The following is a 26,928-nucleotide window of genomic DNA, read 5'->3' as shown; positions in this document are numbered from 1 at the left end:
TTTCTTTTTTGGGTAAAGAACCCAAATACTCACATTTCATTTTGCTTATTCAACTTCTGTCCCTTTTCACTTCAACAAATCTATCTCCTGTTCCCAGCAATGTTTTGCCTTAATATGTATGTGAAGCACTACAGTGGAAGAACTGGGATATGTCAGTGTGGGTGGCATTTAGCCACTGAAATAAATAGCTAGAAATGTCGTGGAGGAGAACTGGCAGAGAATTGGTACCGGTGAGGGGCTGTTTACACTGGACTCACAGGCTGATGGCGTGGGCACCGGAATCCATCATTGGGTCCTTGGCTTGTTTGCTTATATACATTATATATGTTATTTGCTAGGCAAGTTTGCTGTCAATAAAGTAATGTGTCTCAGGATTCTAGGTGGGTCTTACCCCCAAATACATTTATTTGTTTATTTTTATTATTTTGTTTATTAACCAAGTGATTATTAATTAAAACATGTTAAGTGTCCACCATATGACCAGTACAGCACTAGGTGCAATACAGAAGGACCTTGATCACTGAGTCTCAGAGATGCATCCCAGCTTCTGCTGGGACATATCCTGTGTTGAGGAGCTCTCCTTCATAGCAGCTGCTATGATTTTAGGTCGTTCTGATAGTTAAGATGTAGTATCAGCACCTCAGGAAGCCTAGTCTTGGGGAGATATTAAATAATAAAAATACATTAAATAATAGCCAGTTGCAAGATAGCATTTAATTGATGATACAGACTGACAGTGCTTTGGGAGTTAGACAGCAGTAACTGAAGGAGAACCACCATTTATACAAGGAAGAGAGAAGGGAACTTTGTCGAGCTTAGCCCCGTGTTTGGGCTGGGCACTTCACTGTATAATATCGTTGATTGTCACAGCTATCCTGAAAAGGTAATAGGTGTGATTCCCACTTTACAGATGGTATAACCAAGGTCCAGCTTGTAGTTGGTGAACTTGAGATTCAACCCTAGGCTTGTGTCGAATCAAAGGCATGCACTTTTCTCCTCTCTCAGACTGACATTTCTTCAAAGTAGGTCCTGTGCTAGATTTTGGAGGTTTCTTAAAATAACTTTTTTCTAAATATAAAAATATACATAATGTAGAAAATTTGGGAAACATAAAAATCATCTATAATGCTACCATTTAGAGATAACTATGATTACTAATTTGGTTTTTATACACATACATATATGCATGGACCACATACATTATGCATATATATGACTATTACTTAACTATATATTGTATATTTTTCATGTAAAATCAGTGTTATTATATATTATTTTGTTTGTATTCTTTTTCTTTTTGTAAAATATGGTGATCATTTTCCTATCATTAACGTTTTCTAAAGCATATCTTTTTTTTCCTTAAATAAGATTTTTTATTGGTAATAAAATCAGCAAACTTTATATGGTAGAAATATCTCAGAGTATTTTTACACTAGAGGAAGACTTAGCAAAGGCAGCCAGTTTATTTGACAACACATTTCCTTTTTTATTTTATTTTATTTCATTTTATTTGTTTATTTTTCCTCATCAGTTACTTCCTTTTTTACTAAAGCATACCTTTTTAAGTGCTACAAAGAATTCTACCATGTATATGTGCTATAATTTATAACCAATCAATCACTCGTTTTAGTTTAAGCTCTTTATAGCTTTTTGCTATAAAATATTTATCATATTTTGATAAGCATTCTTGTGGCATATTTAAAGTGTACATCATGGTGATTTGATACACAGGCAGACCTTGTTTATTGTGCTTTACAGATACTGCGTTTTTTACAAATGTTTGTGGCAACCACGCGTTGAGCAAGACTGCTGGCATCATTTTTCCAACAGCATTTGCTCACTTCTTGTAATATTTCAAACCCTCCACCAGCAAAAAGATTACAACTTGCTGAAGGCCCAGATGGTGGTTAGCATTTTTTAGCAATAAAGTATTTTTTAATGAGTATACATTGTTTTTTTAAGACATAGTGCTATCGCGTATGTATTGATAATATAGTATAGTGTAAACATGACTTTTATATGTACCAGGAAACCAAAACATGCATGTGACTCACTTTATTGTGATTGATATCTCCTCTATTGCTGTGGTCTGGAACTGAACCTGTGGTACCTCCCAGGTGTGCCTTTATGTGTATATTGAGAAAGGATTCCCACCTCTAGTTAAGTGCTAACACACCCATTACCTCACTTTGTGTGTGTGTGTGTGAGAACATTTAAGTTCTACTCTCTTGACAAATTTCAGTTATACAATACAGTGTTATCAACTGTAGTCACCTATCTTTTACATTAAATCATCAGACCTTATTCAACTTATAGCTGAAAGTTTATACCCTTTTTCTGTCCTCTTCCTATTTCCCCCACTACTATCCCTTGGCAACTACTATTCTACTCTCTGTTTCTATGACTTTGACATTTTTTCTTTTCTTTTTTTTTTAGATTCCACATATAAGTGATATCATGCAGTATTTGTCCTTGTCTGGCTTATTTCACTTAACATAATGCCCTCCAGTTTCATCCATGTTGTCACAAATGACGGGGTTTCCTTTCTCATGGCTGAATAATATTCCATTGTATATACCACAGCTTTTGGTGGACACTTAGGTTGTTTCCATATCCTGGCTATTGTGAATAATGCTGCAGTGAACATTGAGAGTGCAGATATCTTTTCGAAATCTTGTTTTCATTTCCTTTGGATGTACCCAGAATTAAGGTCTCTAGATCCTATGATAGTTCTGTTTCTAATTTTTTGAGGAATCTTCATACTGTTTTCCAGAGTGATTGTACCACTTTATAATCCCACCAAGAGTGCACGAGTGTTCCCTTTGCTCCAGATTTTTACCAGTACTTGTTATGTCGTCTTTCTGATGACAGCCATTCTAATAGGTGTGAGGTCATAACTCATTACGGTTTTGATTTGTGTTTCCCTAATGCTTAGTGATGTTGAATACCTTTTCGTGCACCTGGTGGCCATTTGTATGTCTTCTTTAGAGAAATGTCTATTCAGATCTTCTGCCCAATTTTAAATCTGATTGTTTGTTTCTTTGGTTTGAGTTGAATGAATTCTTTGTATATTTTGGATATTAACCCTTTATCAGATATATGATTTGTAAATATTTTCTCCCATTCCGTAGGTTGCCTTTTCATTGTGTTGATGGTTTCCTTTGCTGTGCACAAGCCTTTTAGTTCGGTGTAGTCCCAATTGTTTGTTTTGCCTTTGTTGCCTTTGCTTTTTGGTATTGATAAACATTCTTGTATAAAATTTTTTGCAGATTTCTCTAATGACTTCCTATCAAGTGTATGTGTATTTTAAGACTTATTAAAAACCGTCCTCTAGAGAAATTATGCCCTTTATACTCTCACCAGTGGCAGTGTATGAGAATCCCCAATTTCAGATATTCTTTCCAATACTGAGTAGTATCATTAAAAAAAAAAAAAGAAAAACTATTCTAATGTGACAGGTAAAAAAGTGACCTCTCAAAATTTTAATTTGCATTTCTTTGACTACCAGATAGGGTGAATATATGTTGGAGTTGTCATCTTGAAGTGCTGCCAGCCTTGGATCTCCCTCTTCTTCTAAGAGCCATAATGTATGAAGAGAAGGTTTAAAGGCTTCATCTTATTTACACTAAATTACTTCATATCCTATCTTTTGGCAGATCTCTGACATCTACATTAGTGGAGAATCAGGGGACATGTCAGCTAAGGAGAAGCTGCTCCTGTGGACCCAGAAAGTGACAGCTGGTTACACAGGAGTCAAATGCACCAACTTTTCCTCCTGCTGGAGTGATGGGAAGATGTTCAATGCACTTATTCACCGATACAGGTAAATACAGTGAAGTTTCAGTGGACCTGGAGAGGCTTCTTCTCATCTCTTGTTTGTAATCAGCTGTAATGCCACACTTCCCCTCAACCAACAATCCAGGCTCTGATTCATTTTATTTATTTTAAAAAGGAATATGTATTGAACTCCTACTGTTCCAGGCACTGGGCTCATATAGCAGTGAAGAAAACAGCTAAATTCTTGCCCTCATGGAGCTTACTTTTCAGTGGGGAAGATAAGCAATAAACAAATAAGTGTATGCTGTCTTACAGTGGTGGGTGCAGTGGAGGGAAAGAGAATGATGGAGGTTGTGGCATTTTGGACAGGGTGGTCAGAGGTGGTCTCTCTGGTGAAGATGTTGGAGCAGAGTCATGGATGAGGAGTAGTGGGCCATGCAGGTCTCTAGGCTCAGCATGTCTCACTCGGAGGAGATAACAAGTGCAAAGGGCCAGTAGTGGGGGACTTGCTTGGAGTGGGTGAGGAAGATAGGAATTCTGAATGATGAAAATCAAAATTTATTGTACTCTTAGTGGTCATAAACACTCATAGGGAAAGTTGATACCTTTCCCTTGAAATCCAACAAACCTACTATTATGTAAGTTTAGAATTATGGAGCACTGGGCTCCTGGAGTGTGATTGAAAGTGGGACTAGTGCGCCTCTAAACCTCTTGCTTTCTCTCTAACTCATCCAGTGTTTTTCAGCTCTGAGTACTTTTAAGAGGGTTTCTTTGTGTGAACTCCCATGTGCTATGTATCTGGGGGCCTTTCATATACCTTGGTGGACTTTTACAGACCTGACCTGGTAGATATGGAGAGGGTACAGATCCAGAGTAACCGAGAGAACCTGGAACAGGCTTTCGAAGTAGCAGAAAGACTGGGCGTCACCCGGTTACTGGATGCAGAAGGTGAGAGCTGACTGAAGTTGATAAGTTGATGATGTTTGGCATATATTCATTATTCCTTCCCCCAGCGGGTTCCTTTGTTCTAAGAAATTTCTTGCCTTTTGTCTCTCAGATGTGGATGTGCCATCTCCAGATGAAAAGTCTGTAATCACTTATGTGTCTTCTATTTATGATGCCTTCCCTAAAGTCCCTGAGGGTGGAGAAGGGATCAGTGCTACGGTAAAAGAACACTTTCCTAAAATACCTTCTGGCTATGATTTGTTTGGGTGGAATGTATTGATTAGAGTAGGTTTCTTAAGCACTCAGTGTATACAGAGCACTTTTAAACAGAGCGAACTGAATCCACATCATCTTGATACATGGTTATTGTCCTTGGTCTGTGGGAATGAGTCTAGATATCACTAATTTTGCAGTGTCCAGCATAGGCTATTCTAGGTGTCAGGAAATTAAATCCCATCTTGAGAGTCCTTGAGGAGCTTTGAAACTGGGACTCTGAGCATTAAACTGAATGGCGGTGTCTGTGTAGGCAATTAGAGGAAAAGATTTTATGTGGTTTGGGATGGCCTGAGCTACTTTCTCCTGTGCTTGTCTTGCATACTGCTAACCAGCAGGTGTGTGATATCTACCTTTTGGCAATAGGAAGTAGACGCCAGGTGGCAAGAATACCAAAGCCGAGTGGACTCCCTCATTCCCTGGATCAAACAGCATACAATACTGATGTCAGATAAATCTTTTCCCCAGAACCCTGTTGAACTAAAGGTAAAGTCATGGACTTAAATTGTGTTTTGTAAATTCACTCTGGGGAGTAAGTCTCAGAGCTTGTTGCTGCTGGCTCCTGGGTGAGGTGGTATGAAAAATTAGACCGGGTTGCTTGCATTCATTCACCAAATATTAATTTTGTAGGCACTTTATAATCAATATATACACTTCAAAGAAACAGAAATTCTGGCCAAGGAGAGAGAAAAAGGAAGAATTGAGGAATTATATAAATTATTAGAGGTAAGGAAACTTATCCTTTGCTGAGACTTAGGGTGTGCTGGTGTGCTCTTTGTTGCTTCTTTGTTAGGCAGATTCCCTGCATCTTCTTCCGAACCTCATTATAACAGCAATATTCTCAGGGTGACAAATCGAGCATCACTCTCAGGCTGCTCTTGAAAATTTACGGTAAAGGGGAAGTGTCAGCCATCTCTATTTTTTAAAGGGCCTGTTGGAAAATGGCATACAGTTATTCAGAAATCTTGAGTTTTGTACATGTTTTCCTGTTTCTCAGAGGGAAGCTAATTCTTTCCCTAGGATAGAAAGAAAAGAGACTTTCCTTCACATTTTGATTCCTAGAGAATTTGAAGCTGTGGAGATGGGCATTGAACCTTTCCACAGTGTGGGGGAGAGGGGTATGGGGAGGACAGGAGGATTTATGGAAAGTATAGAAGGAATGGAAGGATTTCAAGCAAGTGGTCTCTGTATTTTAGAGGTAATTTTTTAAAAAATTTATTTATTTATTTTTGGCTGTGTTGGGTCTTCGTTGCTGTGCACGGGCTTTCTCTAGTTGTGGTAAGTGGGTGGCTACTCTTTGTCGTGGTACGCAGGCTTCTCATTGCGGTGGCTTCTCTTGTTGCGGAGCATGGGCCCTGGCCTCACAGAAGCACATGGGCTTAGCTGCTCCGCTGCATGTGGGATCTTTCCGGACCAGGGGTCGAACCCGTGTCCCCTGCACTGGCTGGCGGATTCTTAACCACTGCGCCACCAGGGAAGCCCCCTAGAGGTGATTTTTTTTCTCACCTAGAGGTGAGGTACTGCTAAAATATTTGGTTGTTTTCTCTTATTAGTCAATGGAGAAAACTGCTGAATGCCTGGGTAAAGAAGCAAAAAATTAATTAAAACTGGGACCTGAGGGCATGGCTGTGTTTTTGGACTTAAAGAGTTATCTCTGGGTTTTTTAGGTATGGATTGAATTTGGCCGAATTAAACTGCCTCAAGGTTATCACCCTAATGATGTGGAAGAAGAGTGGGGAAAACTCATCATTGAGATGCTGGAGCGAGAGAAGTCACTTCGACCAGCTGTAGAGAGGTGGGTCCAGAGCCTGAAGGTGACATTACTTACTGGGCTGCTTTGAGGCCTGCACTTGACTATGGTCTTGATCTCATTTTAGGCTGGAATTGCTGCTACAGATTGCAAACAAAATACAGAATGGTGCTTTGAACTGTGAAGAAAAACTGACATTAGCTAAGAATACACTGCAGGCTGTAAGTCTGACTGTTCTATCTCACTTCTTATGTCACATGTTTTCCACTTCTAACCTTGTGCTCTAATGGTTGAAGTCAACAGTTAAGGGATCCAGCTTCCTTTCTCTTGGAATTGCAGTGGACCGCGTGGCTCCCTTGGTCCTAGTGGGTGGGAACAATGGGAGTTTTCCCACTCTTCTTCTCCCTTTCTCTCTCAGGACGCTGCTCACCTGGAATCAGGACAACCAGTGCAGTGTGAGTCAGATGTCATCATGTACATTCAGGAGTGTGAAGGTCTCATCAGACAGCTGCAGGTGGATCTCCAGATCCTAAGGGATGAGAACTACTACCAGCTAGAAGAGCTGGCTTTTAGGTGAGAAACATGGGACTTAAATGGAGGGCTTGCTTACTGCTGAGGCTCAAGGATCAAGAGTCGGGCACTGAATCTTGGAACCTGGATGCTGGAGGTCAGCGTCTCAGTGGGGATGTTATAGGTATTTGGGGCAGGAAAATTCTCATGGTAGAAGACAGTCTCCCTTTACTGTTGGCCCTGCCCACTAAGTACCTGTAGGGTTCCCTAATCTTTGTGTGGCATCTTATAACGCCCCCACACGCTTCAGGGTAACTGCAGCCGTGTGGGACCACGTCTGCTTTAGAACTGCTGGGGTGATTCGATGTAGCATTTCATGGAGGAGGAAACCAGCACCCACAGAGGGGATGAGGATCTTTGTACAGAGCCGAGACTAAGAGCCGCATCTTTTGACCCCTAATCCATGGTTTATTCTGTTATATCATCCAAGAGTTGTAAGAACTGGTATTGATTTATTGCCTCGAGTTAATGCTGTGACTTGGCATTTGCCTCAGTGACAGCTCTGAACGATGAAGATGTTAATAATATCACCTTGCATTCACAGAACACGTTTTCTTTCTCAAAACACTTTTCCTAATGTGATCTCAGTTTTATTTTTACCTCATCTTTGTCAAGTGGATAGGGAGGATTTTATCTTAAAAAGCACGTTACAGATAATCTTTTCTTTCTCGTCTTCCATTTCAGGGTCATGCGTTTGCAGGATGAGCTGGTTACCTTGCGTCTAGAGTGCACGAACTTGTATCGGAAGGGCCATTTCACTTCACTTGAATTGGTTCCACCCTCTACTTTAACCACTACTCATCTGAAGGCAGAAGCCTTGACCAGAGGAACCCATTCTTCTTCTACCTCCTGGTTCCGAAAGCCCATGACTCGGGCTGAACTTGTGTCTATCTCCTCCTCTGAAGATGAAGGCAACCTCCGATTTGTGTATGAACTACTGTCTTGGGTGGAAGAAATGCAGGTGGGTGTACATTCCAAGTGCTTATGCAGTGCACTGAGGTTTACTGGATACAGCAGCTTGTCTCAGAGGGTTAGGTTGCTCTATGCCCCTTGTATAGATCCCCTCAATTATTGCTGCTACCTGGGGCCCAAGCCTCCTTCTCTATTAAATTTTGAAAGGATAGGATCAGTTCAGATCCTCAAAATCCCATACTAAATGCATAGGCTTTTCTAATTTGAAGCCCTTCAGGAATCTCTTCCCTTCAGCCAGCTGTGCTCTAAGTGAGAGCTGGTGGAAGAAGTTGCAGAGTCTGTAAATCTGTTATCTTTTCTGAAATTCTCTCATTGTCAGAGGAGCTGCTTCTCTACTGTTGTTTTTGTCTCAGCTCTTAAGAGTAAGCAAGACTGCTGTGTTTCACAGTTCTCAGGGACATTATTTACATGTATTCTAGGATAATGGTTCAAGTTCAAGATTTTCCTGTTATCCTCTAACCCTTTTGTTTTGTATTAAATTCTTCCCATCGTTGGATGATGGATTTTCCATGTACCAATAAATAAAAATATTCAAAGGCAAGCTGTTTTACAATTATCTTCCATTGGCCAATAGTTGGTGGCATGAATGAAGCTTAGTATTTACAGATATTTATTTCTTATCTCCATTCTGATTGTGAAATGGAGAGACCCCATAAAGGGAAATGCCTAAACTATAAAGTTAAGCATTTCAGCCTGTGGGAATGCCTTTCTGGTTGGTAAATGCAGGGATGTATTCCCATAATGCAGCAGCAAAAGGCTGCTTCTGCTGCTCTAGGTGGTGGGGTTTATTCTCCAGCTCCTTGGGGGTGGTTATGGCATACTTTCCTGTAAGAGACCAAAATGGAGATAGTTTAGATGTCCTTTTTCTCAATCCCCTCTCCCCAGTCCCTTTGTCCAAACTGATTGTGACAGTTTTCTTTTTCTGCCAACTTAGCAGTAAATTATGTTTGTAATTTTTCTTTTTTTCAGATGAAACTGGAACGAGCAGAGTGGGGCAATGACCTGCCTAGTGTGGAGTTGCAGCTGGAAGCACAGCAGCACATCCACGCCAGTGTGGAAGAACTGGGCTCAAGTGTCAAAGAGGCCAGGCTATATGAGGTGTGTGGCATTCAGAATCCATTATGGGAGGCTGGGGTGGCTGTGCGCGATGGGACAGTGCACAGCGCAGCTGTCCATGTGGAAAAGAAGGATACCCACGAGCAGCACTTGACCACAGGTCCCCTCAGCACATGAAGCGTCTCTTGCTCTTTGAAATAACCTTGTGAGAAAGGTGTTTTTTATTAACCCCTTTTTAGTAAAAAGAATAGTAATACTGAAAGCTAAGGTCAAAATTAGTAAGTAGTGAATGCAGTTTCCAAACTCAAGCCCTCTGCTCCAAAAGTTCATGCTCTTTCCACTTCACCATCTACCTGCAATAGAGAACTGGAGAGAAAAACTATTCACTTGGTCTCTCCTCTCCCTCACTCTTTCTATCTTCCCATTTTAAATTTCAACTCTCCTCTTCCAAAAAGCAGCTGAGTAGTTGGAGGAATCACCAGGTATAGGTTTTGCTTAGAAACCTCCCAGAATTACTAGAAGCACAAGACCATGAGGTCATTCAGTTGTGCTTACTCTGCTGGACTGTTCCTCACTCAGTGCTGCTCTGAGCTATGCAATCTCACCTGGAGATTTGCTGTGCAAGCTTCTGTTTTCTCAGAATAACCAATCTCCATCTATGTGCAGACATAATATTTACATAGTTGAAATCATGCTGTAGATATAGTTTACTTACTCTTTCTCTAATATATTTTTATTTCATTCCTTTCTTATCAGGGAAAAATGTCCCAGAATTTTCATACCAGTTATGCTGAAACTCTTGGAAAGCTGGAGACACAGTATTGTAAATTGAAGGTGAGTTTTGGCTAACTCTCTTTTGTTCTGTTCATGGAGAATGTGGTTCCCTAATTCAGAAAGCTCTTGGTTTGAGCCTGTTTTGGTTTTCTGTTTATTAGTTTTATATTGTTCACTGTGCAGTTGTTCATATATCATAACATTTTCTCAATTTTCTTAATGGATCAAAAACCACTGCCCCAGAAAGTTTTAAGTAAGTAGAGCTTATCCTAGTTATCATACTTCACCAAAGCAGTGGGTGTATGTGCTCTGAGGCATCAAAACTAAGTCCCCCCCCCCGCCACCACCCCCGCATGGCTTGCGGGATCTTAGTTCCCCAGCCAGGGATTGAACCAGGGCCCTCGGCAGTGAGAGCATGGAGTCCTAACCACTGGAACGCCAGGGAATTCCCAAAAACCAAAAGTTTAAGATTGACAGGGAGGGGACTCCTCTTCTGTCTGTTGTTCTTCATTCCTGTCTTTCAAGATGTCCAGAGTAGGACAGTTCCAGGATCATTCTTTATCCAGGGAGCCCCACACAGGCCTGGCGTGGGATTGACACGGGCTCTCTGGGAGTCCCATACCAAACTTGTACTAAATTTAAGTCTGTGGAGAAGCACCCAGAGATTGAAAAATCAAGGCTAAGTTCATTTTCTCAGCCATTCTTTGCTTTGATGTCAAATGTGATATATCGTACAGATGAAAGCCTAGCAGTCTAACCTTGTAATCCTGCCTTTGTCTAGGAAACTTCTAGCTTCCGGATGAGGCACCTTCAGAGCCTGCATAAATTTGTCTCCAGAGCTACAGCTGAGTTGATCTGGTTGAATGAGAAGGAGGAGGAGGAACTAGCATATGATTGGAGTGACAACAATCCCAGTATCTCAGCCAAGAAAAATTACTTCTCTGTGAGTCTAGCACAACAGACCTGTCATATTTTGTAATAGCAGCAGAAGGAGCCAGAGGGGCTAGTCTGCTGAGAGCTTGGGTTTCTGGATTTGCATTTTGTTAGATAGAAATAGGGACCCTGCTTAATGCATCTGTTCCTGTGAGAAAGTGTATATGGAGAAGAGGGGAAATCGAGCCCTTGAATGAATTTATTTAGAATGCATTTAGAAAGGCAGTGTCTTGGGTGAAGAGAGCAGCAGTCTGCAAACTGAATCATTTCAGAAGCAGTATAACTTTGTAGTCAAGGTTATAGGCTTTGGAATTAGATAGACCTAACATCAAATTCTTATTCCTCCACTTATTAGCTCTGTGACCTTGGCAAGTCATTTACTCTCCCTAGACCTCTGTAAAATGGGATAATAGTAGCACTTCAGAGCGTTGTGTAAAAGGTTAATAAGTAAGATTTAGTAAGTTAATATAGCAAAGCACTTAGTATAGGGCTTAATGTTGTTTAACTGAGGTATATTCTTGGCTTCTTACAAATTCTGAATTCTCTTTAATTCATTCAACAATTGTTTGGTCTCCATCTCTTGGTTTGTAAAATGGGAAGGAAAATTCAGCATTGGCCAATGCAGCACTGCTTTTTATGCTTTTCAGTGAAAGATAGAAAGTAGGATTGTTTTTTTGTTATTTTCAGTTTGCCCACATTTCAGAGAATTTTTCAGGATATTATGAACCCCATGAAAATAGGAAGAGTTTTTAATAGCACTTAAAAACTTCATTAGAGAGTGGTATATGATTCTTCTGAAGTAAAGAAGAAACAGTAGATACTGTAATACAATAAACAGTCTGTATGAGAACAGAAATTAGGCCTATGATAGAGACGTAAAGAAAGGGAGCATCGAGGAGAAGGGGTCAAATCTGATAGAGAGGATCAGTACCCAGCTGCACAGAAGAGCTGGCATCTAAACCAGGTCCTAAAGTGTTAACGGAATATAGAGGCGGAGCAGGGCACTGCAGCTGAGGGTACAGTCTGAGCGGAGCCAGCCAGTCAGGGATGCGGCTCAGGTACCGTGTTCTGTGGGTGCTGACCTGAACCATCCACACCAGCCACGTTCCCTCCTTTCTTGCCTTCAGTCTCATGCTGTGTGACCCCACTTACTCAGGCCTGGCTCAGATCCCATATCCTTTTGAATCATTCTCCTGTAGTTCCAGCACTTGTGCTCTTCTCTGAAATCCTCTGGCGTGTACTGTTTATGACTCTCATTTTGGCACTAACCCTGGGTTGCGGACTCCTATAAAGTAGGGCAGGGAGCACAGTTTTTTCTTTATTGCTACTCCTCCCTTAACAGCACTTACTGAATAAAATTGAATTCAATTTTCAGGAATTGACAATGGAACTGGAGGAGAAACAGGACGTGTTTCGGTCTCTACAAGATACAGCCGAGCTGCTGTCACTTGAGAACCACCCAGCCAAGCAGACTGTGGAGGTGTGTGACTTGAAGGTGTGAGGGTCAAGTGCTCAGAGGTTGTTACTATACAAGTATTCAAATCAGAGACTTAGCTCTGCTGAGGGACTTGGACCAAGTGTCAGGGAGTCATGTGTCTTGGGTCTTCTCCCTTTTCTTCCCAGCCCCCAAAAGACTGCAAACAGTTTTGTTAATAGTCTAAGGAGGATACTACGTGAAACAACAGAAACGATATTGACTCCTTGCTTCACGGGGAAAGTGACTTGAACCGTATTTTTTCTTATTTTTTTTTTCTCCCACGTCGTGAGGCTTGTGGGATCCTAGTTCCCTGATCAGGGATTGAACCTGATCAGCAGTGAAAGCGTGGAGTCCTAACCACTGGACTGCCAGGGAATTCTGAACCATAGTTTTTCAGATAACTGTCTAGACAGACCCTGTGTGCCTTTTGGTGTGGTGCCTGTGTTCAGAGAAGAGATTCAGTGGAGGAAGCCAGGAGAGACTGGCTTAGGCCTGGGTTTTGCTGACCAGGTCATTTAGTTGCAAATGAGTGTGGAAGAGGCCTTTTCTGGGTAACCCTTTCTAATAAAACCATGTTGGATGAAAGACAAACCTCTGTCTCGTGGGAAGCTTTGAGCAGATGCCAGTCAGGTATCTCCACTTATCCTCTGTTGGCCTCTCTGGCATTAGCAGAGGTGTACTTGGAAGAGTGCATCACACATATGTAGCAGGTCTGTTAAACCTATGCCCTTCTGTCCGTGTACCTGGTTGTTGCAGGCTTACAGTGCTGCTGTCCAGTCCCAGTTGCAGTGGATGAAGCAGCTGTGCTTGTGTGTCGAGCAGCATGTGAAAGAGAATACTGCTTACTTTCAGGTACGTGGGCTATTGTGTGTGTGTGTGTGTGTGTGTGCGCGTGTGCGTGTGTGTGTGCACGCGCGCACGCGCAGAGAGGATGAGGAGAATATTTTTTTTCATTCAGGCAAGAGACTGTGAGTGTGATTGCGTGTGTTGGTGTGTGCCTGCAGGCATGTACACGGGAGGGGTGAGGTTAGAAACACATCTATATCAGTTACCCTTTACTGTATAAACCACCACCCCAAAAGTTAGTTGCTTAGAGCAACAACCGTTGGCTCAAGATTCTGTGAGTTGGCAGTCTGGGCTAAGCTCAGCTGAAGGCTTTTATTCATCTTGCCTGGGTGACACGTGGCTGTAGGCAGTGGGCAGGCAGGTTGGGGGTTGGTTGGCCCCAAATGGTGACACTCACACATCTGACATTTGGTTGGGGTGATGGGGTACAAGTCCACATGCAAGTCTCTAGCATCCAGTAGGCTATCCTAGGCTCCTTCACAGAATACCTGTGTTTCACAAGCAGCCAGAGAAGGCAGGCCCTGGTGCACAAGCATTTTTTTCTGCTCTCACGTGTATTAATGTGCCATTGACTAAAGCAAGTGATGTTCCCCTGCCCAGCTTCGGGGAGGTGGGGGGGAAATAGACTCCACCTCCTGATGGGAGGGGCTGTAAAATATTAGAACCGTTTTTTGTTTTTTTGGTTTTTTTTTCTTTAATCTGTTGCTACATCAAGAACATACTGCTTGGGCTTCCCTGGTGGCGCAGTGGTTAAGAATCCGCCTGCCAATGCAGGGAACACGGGTTCGAGCCCTGGTCCAGGAAGATCCCACATGCCATGGAGCAGCTAAGCCCGTGTGCCACAACTACTGAGCCTGTGCTCTAGAGCCACGTACCACAGCTACTGAAGCCCGCATGCCTAGAGCCCATGCTCCGCAACAAGAGAAGCCACCGCAATGAGAAGCCCGCGCACTGCAATGAAGAGTAGCCCCCACTCACCGAAACTAGAGAAAGCCGGCATGCAGCGACAAAGTCCCAATGCAGCCAAAAATAAATAAATAAAATAAATAAATTAAAAAAAAAAAGAACATACTGCTTGTTTTCAGGTGAGGGTGGGAAGAGGAAATAAGCTGTTATCTCTGTTTGGATTTGCTCTTAATTATATAAGCTCCCTGATCATTTTGTAATCATATCAATGAATTGAGATACTCAACCTCTAGGCTTTTTATGAAATAAACCTGACAGTCAAGTGCTGCCACTAGCCAAAACTCAAGGGGAAAGATCAGTGATTTCTGAGGAGTGAAGCAGACTAAGTGTTCTACTGGGTTCAGTGGGCTTTGTGGCAGTTGTCACTACTGTTTCCCTGGCATGGCATTTTGTAATCCAGGATTGTGTAATCAGCAGGCACGGTAAGGTTGTTTTTTCTCCATTATCATCTTGGTGTTGTGATGTATTGAGCACAAGGCACCCCTCCCTCTTATCCCCACAGTTCTTCAGTGACGCTCGAGACCTGGAGTCATTCCTGAGGAACCTCCAAGAATCCATCAAACGGAAGTACTCCTGCGACCACAGCACCAGCTTGTCCCGCCTGGAGGACCTGCTGCAGGACTCCATGGTGGGTGTTGCATCAGTGGGATGATTGCTTCTGAGAAACAGAGTAAACCCTTTCAGCTGCTGCTCTTTATATCCTTGAAAGTGCCAGGGCTGTGGGTCACCATTACAAAGTTTGGCTCACATTCAATTAGAGTTTAATCTGTGTTGTTCTTTTCCTTTTCTCTTTTCTTAACGAAGTTGCTAATGAGTCCTTTGGGTATGCTGTTGAAGTAAGGGCCTAGCCATGTGCCCCTGAGGCACGTAGTGCTCAGCACAGTTTCTTTGCATTGTTCCTATTTTAATTCAGTCGTTGGAGCCAAAGATGGGGGTGTAGAGCATGAAAAATAGGGTTGACGGGATTAGCTGACACCAAATTCTTTTTCACTCTCTCACGCAAAGAGAATAAAACAAAACACCAATGAACTAGACCTGAGCCAATTGTTTCCTCCTTGGGAATTTTCTTTTGGTAATGATGAGGTATTTGAAACATTAAAGTCTTATGTAGGTGTAATGCAGTATTTGCTCAGTTTATTTATGTAGTGGTATTAACTTTTTAAAAATAGTTTTGCAAGTAGTATTTAATCCAGATCAGTTTTACATTTATTTTCTCCAGTGAACTATTCCTTCAGGGGTGGTGGTAGTCAAATCACCAGCAGACTACTTATAGTTATTGAGCATATATTAGAGAGTTCGCAAGACAGGGCTCCAGCTACAACTCTGATTAAGATGGAAATGTATAGGTAATAGGGAAATTACTTTTCCTGTGTGAGAAATGCGGGTAGTCTCACATTTCAGTAGAAAATTATAAATAAGAGAACCAGAATAACCCAAAACAGTGTCATTTTATTCGTGGGTGAGACTTGGGAATTAGTGAACATGAGTTGATTTTTTAAAAAACACTTTCAGGTATTGTAGAGCTATGAATGGGTTTAGATTCAGTGTTTCACCTGAGCAAATAACCTGTGAATTTAATTAATTTGGAATGAAGGGTAAAGACCTGACTTTTCCGATGTTGTCTCTAGAATGTCGCTCTTAGAGGTACATCAGGTATGAAGGAGGAATCTAATAATCCGTGGCTATTATCTCCTCCCTCCCACAGAGTACCTTCCTGTCATAGGGTAACTCCTCTGCAATTGTTGTCATATCTTCTCTTCTCGAGGGTCGCTGCTCTGTTCCCTCCTCTCCAGGTCAGGGGCATCGGGTTGGCGGCGTCATCGGGGCATGAAGTCACCTGGGTCTGCTCCTCAGCTTGTCCTCAGCTTGTCCGTCAGGTTCGGGAGCATCTGTTGTGGCTTCTGGTTCTTTTCAGACCTTTTACCACGCTGAGCACTTGGTCTCTGGAGCTTGAGACGTTTGGCTGTGGGTTAGACAGAAATTGACATCTTTATTGCAAGGAAACTGAAATGGGTAGACCAGCTCTCAAGAATGGAACAGTGTGGCTGTCTCCCTGACCTATTCCATTCCTCTTTCTTAACTAATAAGTTAAAGTTGTATTTCTTCCAATCATGCTCCCGGGGACAGGCACAGGTAGTTTATTTAAGCATTTCTTTTTTATTTACTTGCATATTCTTAATTCTTTAATGGCATTTCTTAACATTATTAACTCTTTACTCTCATCACATCCACTTCCATCCTAAGAAAGCCCTCTTCTGGGGACTTTTTTATACCTCAAAATGGGCTTGAAACATCCTGGTTAAGAGATAAAGCTTATCTTTTACTCTTTAATGGAATTGGTAGTAGATTGCTACCCATTTCGTTGACAAGAACTTCATTAGTTTTTAAGAAAATTGGGTTTGCAGAGACTCGAGTATTTCAATTTTGCATGAGACCTCTTTCAAATCAATCAAATTTATATAAATACAGCACACAAGACTCTAAAAGGTAAACCTTAAGTCATTTGTCCCAGTACCTTCACCAACAGCATTGGTTTATAGATTGTTGGTTGAAGAGCTAAGATCTTTCTCTAGAAAGTTTGATTCAATTTAATAAAGGAAAATATTTGTAATAGAGCTTGGGAGATAACATTATTAAAAAAAAATGTAAAAGAGTATAACTCTAACTTCTCCTAAGCAGAGAGGCAAGAACTGGCTTCTACCAGTGAGAAATTTAATAATAATAACAACCACAGCCTAGTTATTATCATGGTTTTTAACTTCCATGTTCTCTGAACCTTATTTGGCAAAATCCTTTGTTAGCTGTATAGCTGTATTTGGCAGCTAGAAATTCTTTTTTTTTTAATTTATTTATTATTTGTTTTTGCATGTGGCTTTATGTTTCATTGAAAAAGACACAGGGAGAAAGCTGCAGAATTTGAGTATAAAAGCGCTTGGTAGCAGACAGAAGCATCCTCTCCTGTTTTCTTTATCCCTGTGTTTCTAAGATGGCTCCACCAAGGATCCCTACTTAACCGAGAAGTGACATTCTCGGAGGGAGTGGAGCATTCAGTTTTCTTTGTTGACTGAGTCTCCCAAGGAGCAACATTAATGTCTTTTTCGTTTTCTTCCCATTTTGTAGGATGAAAAGGAGCAGCTTATACAGTCCAAGAGTTCCGTTGCCAGTCTTGTTGGGAGATCAAAATCCATTGTTCAGCTAAAGCCACGCAGTCCCGACCACGTGCTAAAGAGCACCATTTCCATCAAGGCCATCTGTGACTACCGGCAGATCGAGGTGAGGAGGTGGAAAGGGTACTTCCCGCTCCAGAAGGAAGCAAGGGAGAAGGGAAGCCTTCAGTTAGGGTTATGGTAACAGGGAAAGGTCAAATGATAGAGTTCTTCTATTAGAACTTAAACATGCTCAAATCTCTTCTATCATGAAAAAAATAAGCCTCAACTCTATGATCTTGACCTGCTCCCTGCCTCAGTAATTGGCATCATTATCCACCCAGTAGCCTAAGTGTAGATAGAAACGGTGCTTTGTAGCAGCTGGGAGAGATCCATGACTCCTCTCCTCTTAGTCCCCACAGCTAGTAGGACTATCAAGTCAGTAGTATCAATACCTTGTAAATAAGTATCCCTCAAGTGTACTTCTTTCTGTCCCTGCTGCTACTACAAGTTAGACCCTAAGTTTCTTTCACTTGGATCATTACATCAGCCTACCCATTCAATGCATTCTTTATCCTACCACCAGCATGGTCTTTTTAAAAATTAATTAATTTTGTTTTGGCCACGCCACACAGCATGTGGGATCTTAGTTCCCTGACCAGGGATCGAACCCATGCCCCCTGCAGTGGAAGCGCAGAGTCTTAACCACTGGACCGCCAGGGAAGTCCAGCGTGACTTTTTTTTTTTTTTTTTTTTAACCATCACTCCCCTGCCTAAGTCTTACAACAATTCCCCATTTCTGTGTAGAAAGTCTAAATTCCTTAATGTGGCTTTAAGGTCCTGAATAATCTCTTTACCTCTCTAACCAAGACTGGGCCTCGTGCCTTCCATGCATTCCCTGGTAAATTGCATTTGTCACACAGTGTTGTAACCAAATAGTGCATCAGAATATGTGGAATATAGACCATGGTTGTTGGCTTACCATTTTTACCTCTAATGGCATGACATACTTCCAAGCACGTAATAGGCTCAATAATATTTGTTATACAAAGGAACAAATGAACTTTTCCTGTACTTTTCTTTGTCTCAGTATTTCTGTCTATAAAATAGAGATGATATTGTTGGTTACTCGTCTCCTAAGAGAAAGAATTGGTGATTTCAAAGGCTTAAACATTTCAGGGATTTGGGTGGGGTGACAGGAAGGGAGGAGGAGGAAGTATCAGAAATACAGAGTTGTGAGTATTATGTCCCTTTAAGTTTTACCCTGTTGGTTGTAGGTTCAGAGAGATTGCTCTTGCAGGTCTTACAGTCTCCTTATAAATTTCATATACTGTGTTACTTGACATGTAACAGGCATTTAATAAACACTTGATTTATTTCATTTCACAACCTTCCCTAGGTTGTTTATTTATACACATTATCCTTTTGTCTAAATCAGAAACTCTCCCTAGGTGATCTCCAAATGATTGGAGATCTCCAAAACAATTTTTCCTTAAGGATTTCATAGCCTTGGGATCAGCCACCAGGTAATAATAGGTTGTTGGTTTATCCATTAGCAATGATTTGTAACTTTGTCTCTTCAGATCACTATTTGCAAGAATGATGAGTGTGTGTTGGAAGATAATTCACAGAGGACCAAGTGGAAAGTGATCAGCCCCACAGGGAATGAGGCAATGGTACCATCAGTCTGCTTCCTTATCCCCCCACCCAATAAGGATGCCATTGAGATGGCCAGCAGGTAACTCAGCTCAACTGCCACTCTGTACTTCCACCTCTGCTCTTTGGCTGGGTGAACTGATGGAGGTTATGAATCTGCGTTTGTGATTTTGAACAGAGAGACCAAGTTTTGAAGATTCTTTTGGGAAAGACCTCCTATTACGATATCAAGTCTTGCCCTGCCAGCCACATAGTAGATTTTCAGTAAATGCTATGGTCAATTGAGATATATTCAGTGATAATTCTTTTTTAAAAAAAAAAATCTTTATTGGAGTATAATTGCTTCACAATACCTTGTTAGTTTGTTACACAACAAAGCGAATCAGCCATATGCATACACATGTCCCCATATCCCCTCCCTCTTGAGCCTCCCTCCCATCCTCCCTATCCCACCCCTCTAGGTCATTGCAAAGCACCGAGCCAATCCCCCTGTGCTATGCTGCTGCTTCCCACCAGCCAGCTATTTTACATTCGGTCGCGTGTATGTGTTGATGCTACTCTCACTTTGCCCCAGCTTCGCCTTCCCACCCCATGTCATCAAGTCCATTCTCTATGTCTACCTCTTTATTCCTGCCCTGCAACTAGGTTCATCAGTACCTTTTTTTTTCCTTTCTTTTTTTAAGATTCCATGTATATGCATTACATACGGTATTTGTTTTTCCTTTCTAACTTACTCCACTCTGTATGACAGACTCTAGGTCCATCCACCTCACTACAAATAACTCAATTTCGTTTCTTTTTATGGCTGAGTAATATTCCACTGTGTATATGTGCCACATGGATCCAACCTAAATGTCCGTCAACAGGTGAATGGGTAAAGAACAGTGATAATTCTTTTTTAAATAATTCTTGGTTATAAACAGTTTACTCTCAATAGTTGATTTTTGTACTGACAGCTAACTTTCTTCTTTATATTTCATTGAAATACGTATAAAGATTTTAAAAAGTTGAATTATACCACAAAACTTATAGTAAAAACTAGCAATCATCTCCCCCACCCCAGAGTTCTGCTTCCCAGAGTGAACTATTTTCAACTCTTTGAGCAGATTTTTCTGGTTTTTAACATCAAATGTCTAAATAATGTGATTTTTTTCCTGTTACTTAATTTTTTTTCAACTTTGGAAATTATTGACTTCTTACTCTAGGAAATTAATGGTTTTCTACACACCTGTAATTCACTTCTCCTTTACCCATCTTCCAAATGTAGTTATGTCATGATTTTTGTTTAAAATCAGTATCTTGTTTGTTATTTTTACATTAAGTTGTTTACAGCTGAACTGCGTAGTACTCTAGGGCATATTGTAAGCCTTACCCAAGCATGTCTTACCTCTCTAAATCATCCTTTGCCACTGTCCTTGCTTGCGCTCAGCTCCAGTTTCTCAAGCACCACAAGCATACTCTTGCCTCAGGGCCTTTGCATTTCCTCTGCTTGCTTCATATATTGACGTGATTCACTCCCTCACATCTTTAGTTCATCTAATCACATTCATATACTACCACCCCACTCACTGCCTATCACTCTCTATCTCCTTCTCCCCATCAGAACACTTTATTTTTCTCCAGAACACTTAATACTGTCCAAAAGATTATAAATTTGTTTATTGCCTTTCTCCTCCCCTTAGAAGTTCTAAAAGAATAGATTTTTGTCTGTTTTGTTTACCTCTGTATCCTCATCACCTAGAACCTGACATGTAGTAGGTACTCAATACATGATTGTTAAAGAAAAGAATGAACGAGTTAGGTGATTGAATATATGTATGAACAAATTATTTTGTATAACTTTATGTTTCCTTGGAGCTGATAATTGTTTTGTTTTTAAGTTTGCTTAGTTGTCTATTTGTATCTTATGAATTTATTCCCAAACTCTCCTATTTTACTGTAAAAGCCTTCTTAGTGTGGCCAAACACCAGGTAATCTTCAATTTTATTTTCTCTTGGAAACGTCTCTTCTGAACCATTCTGTCTTCCTTTTCCAGTCTGAACCTGCTCTGTAGGCCTGCTTCATTACTGCCTCCCTGGCATTTCCCTTCATCTTCACCCTGAAGATTCCCTTTACATCTCTTCTGTGTTGGACCCTCTGCTTCCTAGATTCTAAGTCTTATTTATTGGTTTATTTCCTGGTTTGGGAGAGTACGCTCTCCAGTAGCTTGCTGAAAAAAAGTGCAGGAGAAGTAAATTTTTTGAATCCTGTCATATCTAAAAATGTCTTTCTTCTCCCTTCATAATGAATTGGTCAGTTACAGAATTCTTCTGGAAATTCTTTTCAGTCTGAACCTTGAAGGCTCTGTCCCACTGTTTTCCAGCATCCAGGGTTTGTTGTTGAGACGTACAGTACGATTATCATTCTTTATCATTCTTTAAGTTTATGTAACTGTAAAATTCCCCTTTTGTAGTGAGCAATACTGTTATTTTGACAAATGCATAGAATTGTGTCCTCTATCACAGTCGTGATACAGGACAGTTTGACACTTTAACCTTTTGAATGAAATCTTTATCTCTCTGAAGATTTTAAACTCCTCTCTGTCTTTAATCTTTGAAGGGGATGCTGTGTCTTCAGGTGAGCCTTTCTTGTGCTAACCCTGAACACAAACTGGAAACTCATATCTTTCAGATCTGGGGAAATTTTTCTTGGATTATTTCTTTAATTATTTCCTTTTCTATGTTTGTTTTCTGTTCTCACTTTCAAGAACTCCCATTTGTCAGCTATTGGACCTCCTAACTGTTTCTCTCATTTTCTCTTATTTTCTTTCTGTTTTTTATTTCTTTGTATTTTTATTTTTCTTTGAGATTTCCTGAACTTTTATTTCAACCTTACAGTCATTTTAGTGGGATTTTTGGAAAATGGAAAGATAAACTAATGGGTTTAATGTCTGACATCCTAGCTTCTAGTTTTCCATCCTATTCTATATATCTTACATTTCTTAACTTGAAGAAATTCAAGGTAATTTGGTGTGTGTCGAGTGTGTCTGTGTATCTGAGTTTGTAAGTCATCCGTAAGTTGAGATTGAGTTAGGCATGGGATGCTAAGAAAAAGATCTTCTCAAGCCCTTCACACTACAAGTTTCGTTTTATATGCCAGGTGAACTTCTTAAATTGCTATTAACTTTTAAACATTTTAGCAGTTTTGTAAAAATATAGAACACAGCAAATCGCTTTTTAAGCATTGTTGTCATTTTTCAGCAATTTCAAATGGAGTTATTTTGTCTCTATTTTTCTCTATCATTGCTTTCCCTGGGTATTCCTCTCTCTAACTTCTCATAATTATATTACATTCAGGTAACATTTATGAGATTGCTAAATATGTGCTGACATAATGTATAGAATAGTGTAGCAAATTGCTTGAGCATCTCAATTTATTTAGGTCTAAAGATTCCTGTGTTGTTAGTATTTGACTTGTTGCCTTTCTCTGCTCAGCATATAAGCTCAGTTCTGCTAAGGCAATCACATTTTTTCCTTAGAAGGTCTCTAGTGTGGAGCTGAAGCCTTAGAAAAGCTATAGCCAGGTTCTGTGTTGTTTGTAGGGTGGAGCAGTCTTATCAGAAGGTGATGGCCCTTTGGCATCAGCTACATGTTAACACCAAAAGCCTTATCTCCTGGAACTATCTGAGGAAGGACCTTGACCTTGTAAAGACCTGGAACCTGGAAAAGGTAATTATGACAGCTTTACCGCAGGCTCATAACCTATTGGCAGGTTTTTTTTCGGAAGGAACTTCTTACTGTGAGACTCCTCCTCACCCGATTGGTGTAAAATGGAGTCAGGTATACTGTTTTGGGGTTAGGGGCTTGAGGCTCTTAGGAACCAGAAACTTTTGCATAAGTGTGTGGAGTAGGGGAATACTGGTGAATTAACCATCATTAAGGCTTACATCCAAGAGGGCACAAAGAGTGCTTCTCAGATACTAGTAACGTCCTGTTTCTTGATCTGAATGCTGACTTCATGGACAGGTTCAATTTGTGAAAAGTCAGCATGTTTATAATTATGGTTTGTGCACTATTTTGTATTACGTTCCCATTCCACCGAAATGTCCTCTGGCTTTTTCTCTGCAGCTCCGCTCCTCAGCACCTGGGGAGTACCACCAGGTTATGAAGAACCTGCAGGCCCACTACGAAGACTTTCTGCAGGAGAGCCGTGACTCGGCGCTCTTCTCAGTGGCTGATCGTCTGCGCTTGGAAGAGGAGGTGGAGGCTTGTAAAACCCACTTCCAGCACCTGATGAAGTCCATGGAGAATGGTGTGTGCCTTGGGAAGAGGGAGAGGGAAGTGGAATGGGAGCCCTGAAGGGTGCTGCTGGACCCTTCATATACTCTAGACAGCATCATCACCACCTTTTTACCACTTGAGTTGCTAAAAAACTTGAGATAGAGAAAAACTTGTAGAGATGAATTCTCAAAATGAGATCATGGAAGAAGAGGCCATATTTCATTCATTATTGCTTATCAACCTATCACATTTTCCTGTGGAAATTACGCGTTTGGATCCTTAAAGAGTAGTATATGATGCAGGGAGTTTGGGAACAGGCAGAAGGTTCCCCACATAAGGCCTTGCTTTCATTCATGGAATATCAGGTCTGCTGGAACCAGTGTTGTTCTCAGGTTTGCTGATCTCTGTTGTGCTTAATGGTCTTTTGTGCTTGTGCATTCACAGAGGACAAAGAGGAAACTGTGGCCAAGATGTACATTTCAGAGCTGAAGAATATCCGGCTGCGCCTGGAGGACTGTGAACAGAGACTAATCAAACGAATTCAGTCCCCTGCCAGCTCTAGGGCTGACAGAGATGCCCGGCAGGACAGTGCATTAAGGATCGCAGAACAGGAGGTAAGCCCTAAGAGCAGCGGGTGCTGGATGCAGAGTAAACAGTTTCAGAATGAATTGGAGGGCAAGAGAGTCTGGATCCTAAGGAATAAGGCAGCAGACTCATGGCAATCGTACTCCAGAATTCTTCCCTGAAGTCTGTAAATGCCTTTCACCCATGGAAGAGCGTAGTTTCAGCTCCCAGGATATTGCTGAATGTTGATTAGTTTCCTACACAGTTGGGAAGGCAGACACTGGCAAATTGTTCTCAGCGCTGCTTTTGGACTACATATTTTAAGACTACTTAGTAGAGATGCTGCTCTCTGCTCTCTCCCTTATATGTATTGATGTGTATTATATTCTGTGACACGGTTACTGTCAGTCACATGACTCCAAAAATAGTAAGGAAAGACTCAGATTCTACTATGGCTCTGGTACACACTTCTCTGTGACTGAGCAAATTCTCTTCCTTAGTTTCCTTTCTTATAAAATGGAGATAGTAATATATGAGTCACACAAGTTGTTTTGAAAATTAAGTGATATGGTACATATCATGAGCTTCCTGGAAAAGTAGAATGCTGTAAAACTATGGGGTTGTATTCTTGACATAAAAGAAGCAAATATTAATTGCTTTATTAAGTTCTCATGGGCATGCAAAGAAAGTAAGCCAAAGCCCCTTGCTTTTGGCTCCTAGTGTAAAGAAGAAAAGGTTAAAGTTATAGTTAGAGACTTCAAGTATAAGAGATGTCATAGGATAGTACCTAGTGTACTTCCAGATTGCCAAGCAAACATTGCTGTAGGAATGTGGAGTGTTACTGGAACATTTCTACTTGGGGTGTGATGAGGGAGCTCTATGAAGAATGTTAGATTTGATCTGGGAGGTTAAAGGAAATGGAAAGCAGTGCCTAATGAGGAGTGAGTTTTCTCAACTTGAGAAATTTCTCAGTAATTCCTAAGCCTGAAGAAGAGGACGTGAGCCCAGTATAATTTCTTTTGATCAAGAAGGATCTAATATGTCTGTGTGAGGCATGTCATATGTACCTGCAATTCTCATATTAAAGTGTTTTTACTCTTCTGTAGTCATGCAAAATAGGTCAGTCAAAGAAATAGAGGTAATATTGAGCTCTTCTAAAGGACCTTTTTTTAAAAAAAATTATTTTGGAATAGATTCAGATATAGAGAAAAGTTTTTATTCTCATATAACCGTCACCTAGATTCCATAAATGTTAACATTTTTCTACATTTGCTTTATCATTTTTTCTACATATGTATACATAATATTGATAATAATCTTTTTTTTTTTGAGAGTAAGTTTCAAACATGATGCTCCTTTACCCCTGTATAGTTCAATGTGCATTTCCAAAAACAAGGATAGTCTCACATAACCATGGGACAGTGATTAAAATCAGGAAGTGAATATTGGTATAATACTGTTATCCAAGACCTTAATTGAAATTTCTTCAGTTGACCTAATAAATGGCTTTTTGAGTAGTACCCCCACTCCCCTGATTCCCCCCCCAAAAAAGAATATTTTGGTGTAGGATTCAGTGCAGTATCCCACATTGCATTTAGTTGCTGCGTCTCTTTAGATTTCTTAACCTGAAACAATTTCTTGATTTTTCATCATCTATCATGACCTTAATATTTTTGCAGAGTGCAGCCCATTTATTTTATAGAATGTCCCCCTATTTGTGTTTATCTAAGGCTTGTTCAAGATTAAATACAGGTTACACATTTTTGGCAGGAATACCATAGAAGTGATAGTATGTCCTTGGTGCATCCTGTCAGGAGGCATGTGATGTGGATTTGTCCCATTACTGGTGATAGCTTTTATCACTTGTTGCTGTTTTCCTCATTGTGATTACTAAGTATCTTGTGAGGAGATACTTTGAGACTATGTAAACATCCTGTTTTATATCAAACTTTCACCAAACTGTTACAGTATCTATTGTTGATTCTTTTTTTTTTTTCTGATTTTTTTAAATCTCTATTGGAGTATAATTGCTTCACAATACTGTGTTAGTTTCTGTTGTACAACAAAGTGAATCAGCCATATGCATACATACATCCCCATATCCCCTCCGTCTTGAGCCTCCCTCCCTCCCTCTCTATCCCACCCCTCTAGGTCATTGAAAGCACCGAGCTGATCTCCCTGTCCTATGCTGCTTCTTCCCAGTAGCTAACTATTTTACATTTGGTAGTGTATATATGTCCATACTAGATACTACTCTCACTTCGCCGCAGCTTCCCCCTCTCCCGCCGTGTCCTCAACTCCATTCTCTATGTCTCTGTCTTTATTCCTGCCCTGCTAGCAGGATCATCCTGCCCTGCTACTAGGTTTTTTTTTTTTTTTTAGATTCCATATATATGTGTTAGCATATGGCATTTGTTTTTCTCTTTCTGACTTACTTCGCTCTGTATGACAGACTCTAGGTCCATCCACCTCTCTACAAATAACTCAATTTCGTTTCTTTTTATGGCTGAGTAATATTCCATTGTATATATGTGCCACATCTTTATCCATTCATTTGTCAGATGGACATTTAGGTGGTTTCCACGTCCTGGCTATCGTAAATAGTGCTGCAATAAACGTTGTGGTACAATGTGGTACAATGTCTCTTTTTCTTTAAATTAATTAATTTATTTATTTTTGGTTGTATTGGGTCCCTGTTTCTGTGTGAGGGCTTTCTCTAGTTGTGGCAAGCGGAGGCCACTCTTCATCGCGGTGTGTGGGCCTCTCACTATCATGGCCTCTCTTGCTGCAGAGCACAGGCTCCAGATGTGCAGGCTCAGTAGTTGTGGCTCACAGGCCCGGCTGCTCCATGGCATGCGGGATCTTCCCAGACCAGGGCTCGAACCCATGTCCCCTGCATTGGCAGGCAGACCCTCAACACTGCACCACCAGGGAAGCCCACAATGTCTCTTTTTGAATTATGGT

General features: G+C 40.9%; 1 protein-coding gene across 6 annotated transcripts in view; it reads left to right on the top strand.

Annotated features, from left to right (window-relative positions):
• MACF1 (microtubule actin crosslinking factor 1) overlaps positions 1–26,928 on the top strand; it is a 341,877-nt gene that overhangs the window by 164,843 nt on the left and 150,106 nt on the right. For all 6 annotated transcript variants that reach the window (XM_073791606.1, XM_073791623.1, XM_073791602.1 and 3 more), the window contains 20 exons: positions 3,657–3,823; positions 4,613–4,725; positions 4,835–4,941; positions 5,362–5,481; positions 5,626–5,721; positions 6,663–6,790; positions 6,873–6,966; positions 7,164–7,318; positions 8,000–8,276; positions 9,257–9,385; positions 10,100–10,177; positions 10,899–11,060; positions 12,426–12,530; positions 13,284–13,379; positions 14,842–14,967; positions 17,460–17,612; positions 19,069–19,223; positions 22,722–22,848; positions 23,248–23,431; positions 23,845–24,014. In XM_073791606.1, coding sequence (XP_073647707.1) covers positions 3,657–3,823; positions 4,613–4,725; positions 4,835–4,941; positions 5,362–5,481; positions 5,626–5,721; positions 6,663–6,790; positions 6,873–6,966; positions 7,164–7,318; positions 8,000–8,276; positions 9,257–9,385; positions 10,100–10,177; positions 10,899–11,060; positions 12,426–12,530; positions 13,284–13,379; positions 14,842–14,967; positions 17,460–17,612; positions 19,069–19,223; positions 22,722–22,848; positions 23,248–23,431; positions 23,845–24,014 — 2,742 coding nt within the window. The remainder of the gene's footprint in view (positions 1–3,656; positions 3,824–4,612; positions 4,726–4,834; positions 4,942–5,361; positions 5,482–5,625; positions 5,722–6,662; positions 6,791–6,872; positions 6,967–7,163; positions 7,319–7,999; positions 8,277–9,256; positions 9,386–10,099; positions 10,178–10,898; positions 11,061–12,425; positions 12,531–13,283; positions 13,380–14,841; positions 14,968–17,459; positions 17,613–19,068; positions 19,224–22,721; positions 22,849–23,247; positions 23,432–23,844; positions 24,015–26,928) is intronic.

This window comes from Tursiops truncatus, chromosome 1, assembly GCF_011762595.2.
Source record: "Tursiops truncatus isolate mTurTru1 chromosome 1, mTurTru1.mat.Y, whole genome shotgun sequence".
In the NCBI taxonomy this organism is placed as follows: Eukaryota; Metazoa; Chordata; class Mammalia; order Artiodactyla; family Delphinidae; genus Tursiops; species Tursiops truncatus.
The sequence above is the reverse complement of the archived record's forward strand: the minus strand, read 5'-3'. Positions and strand labels throughout refer to the sequence as shown.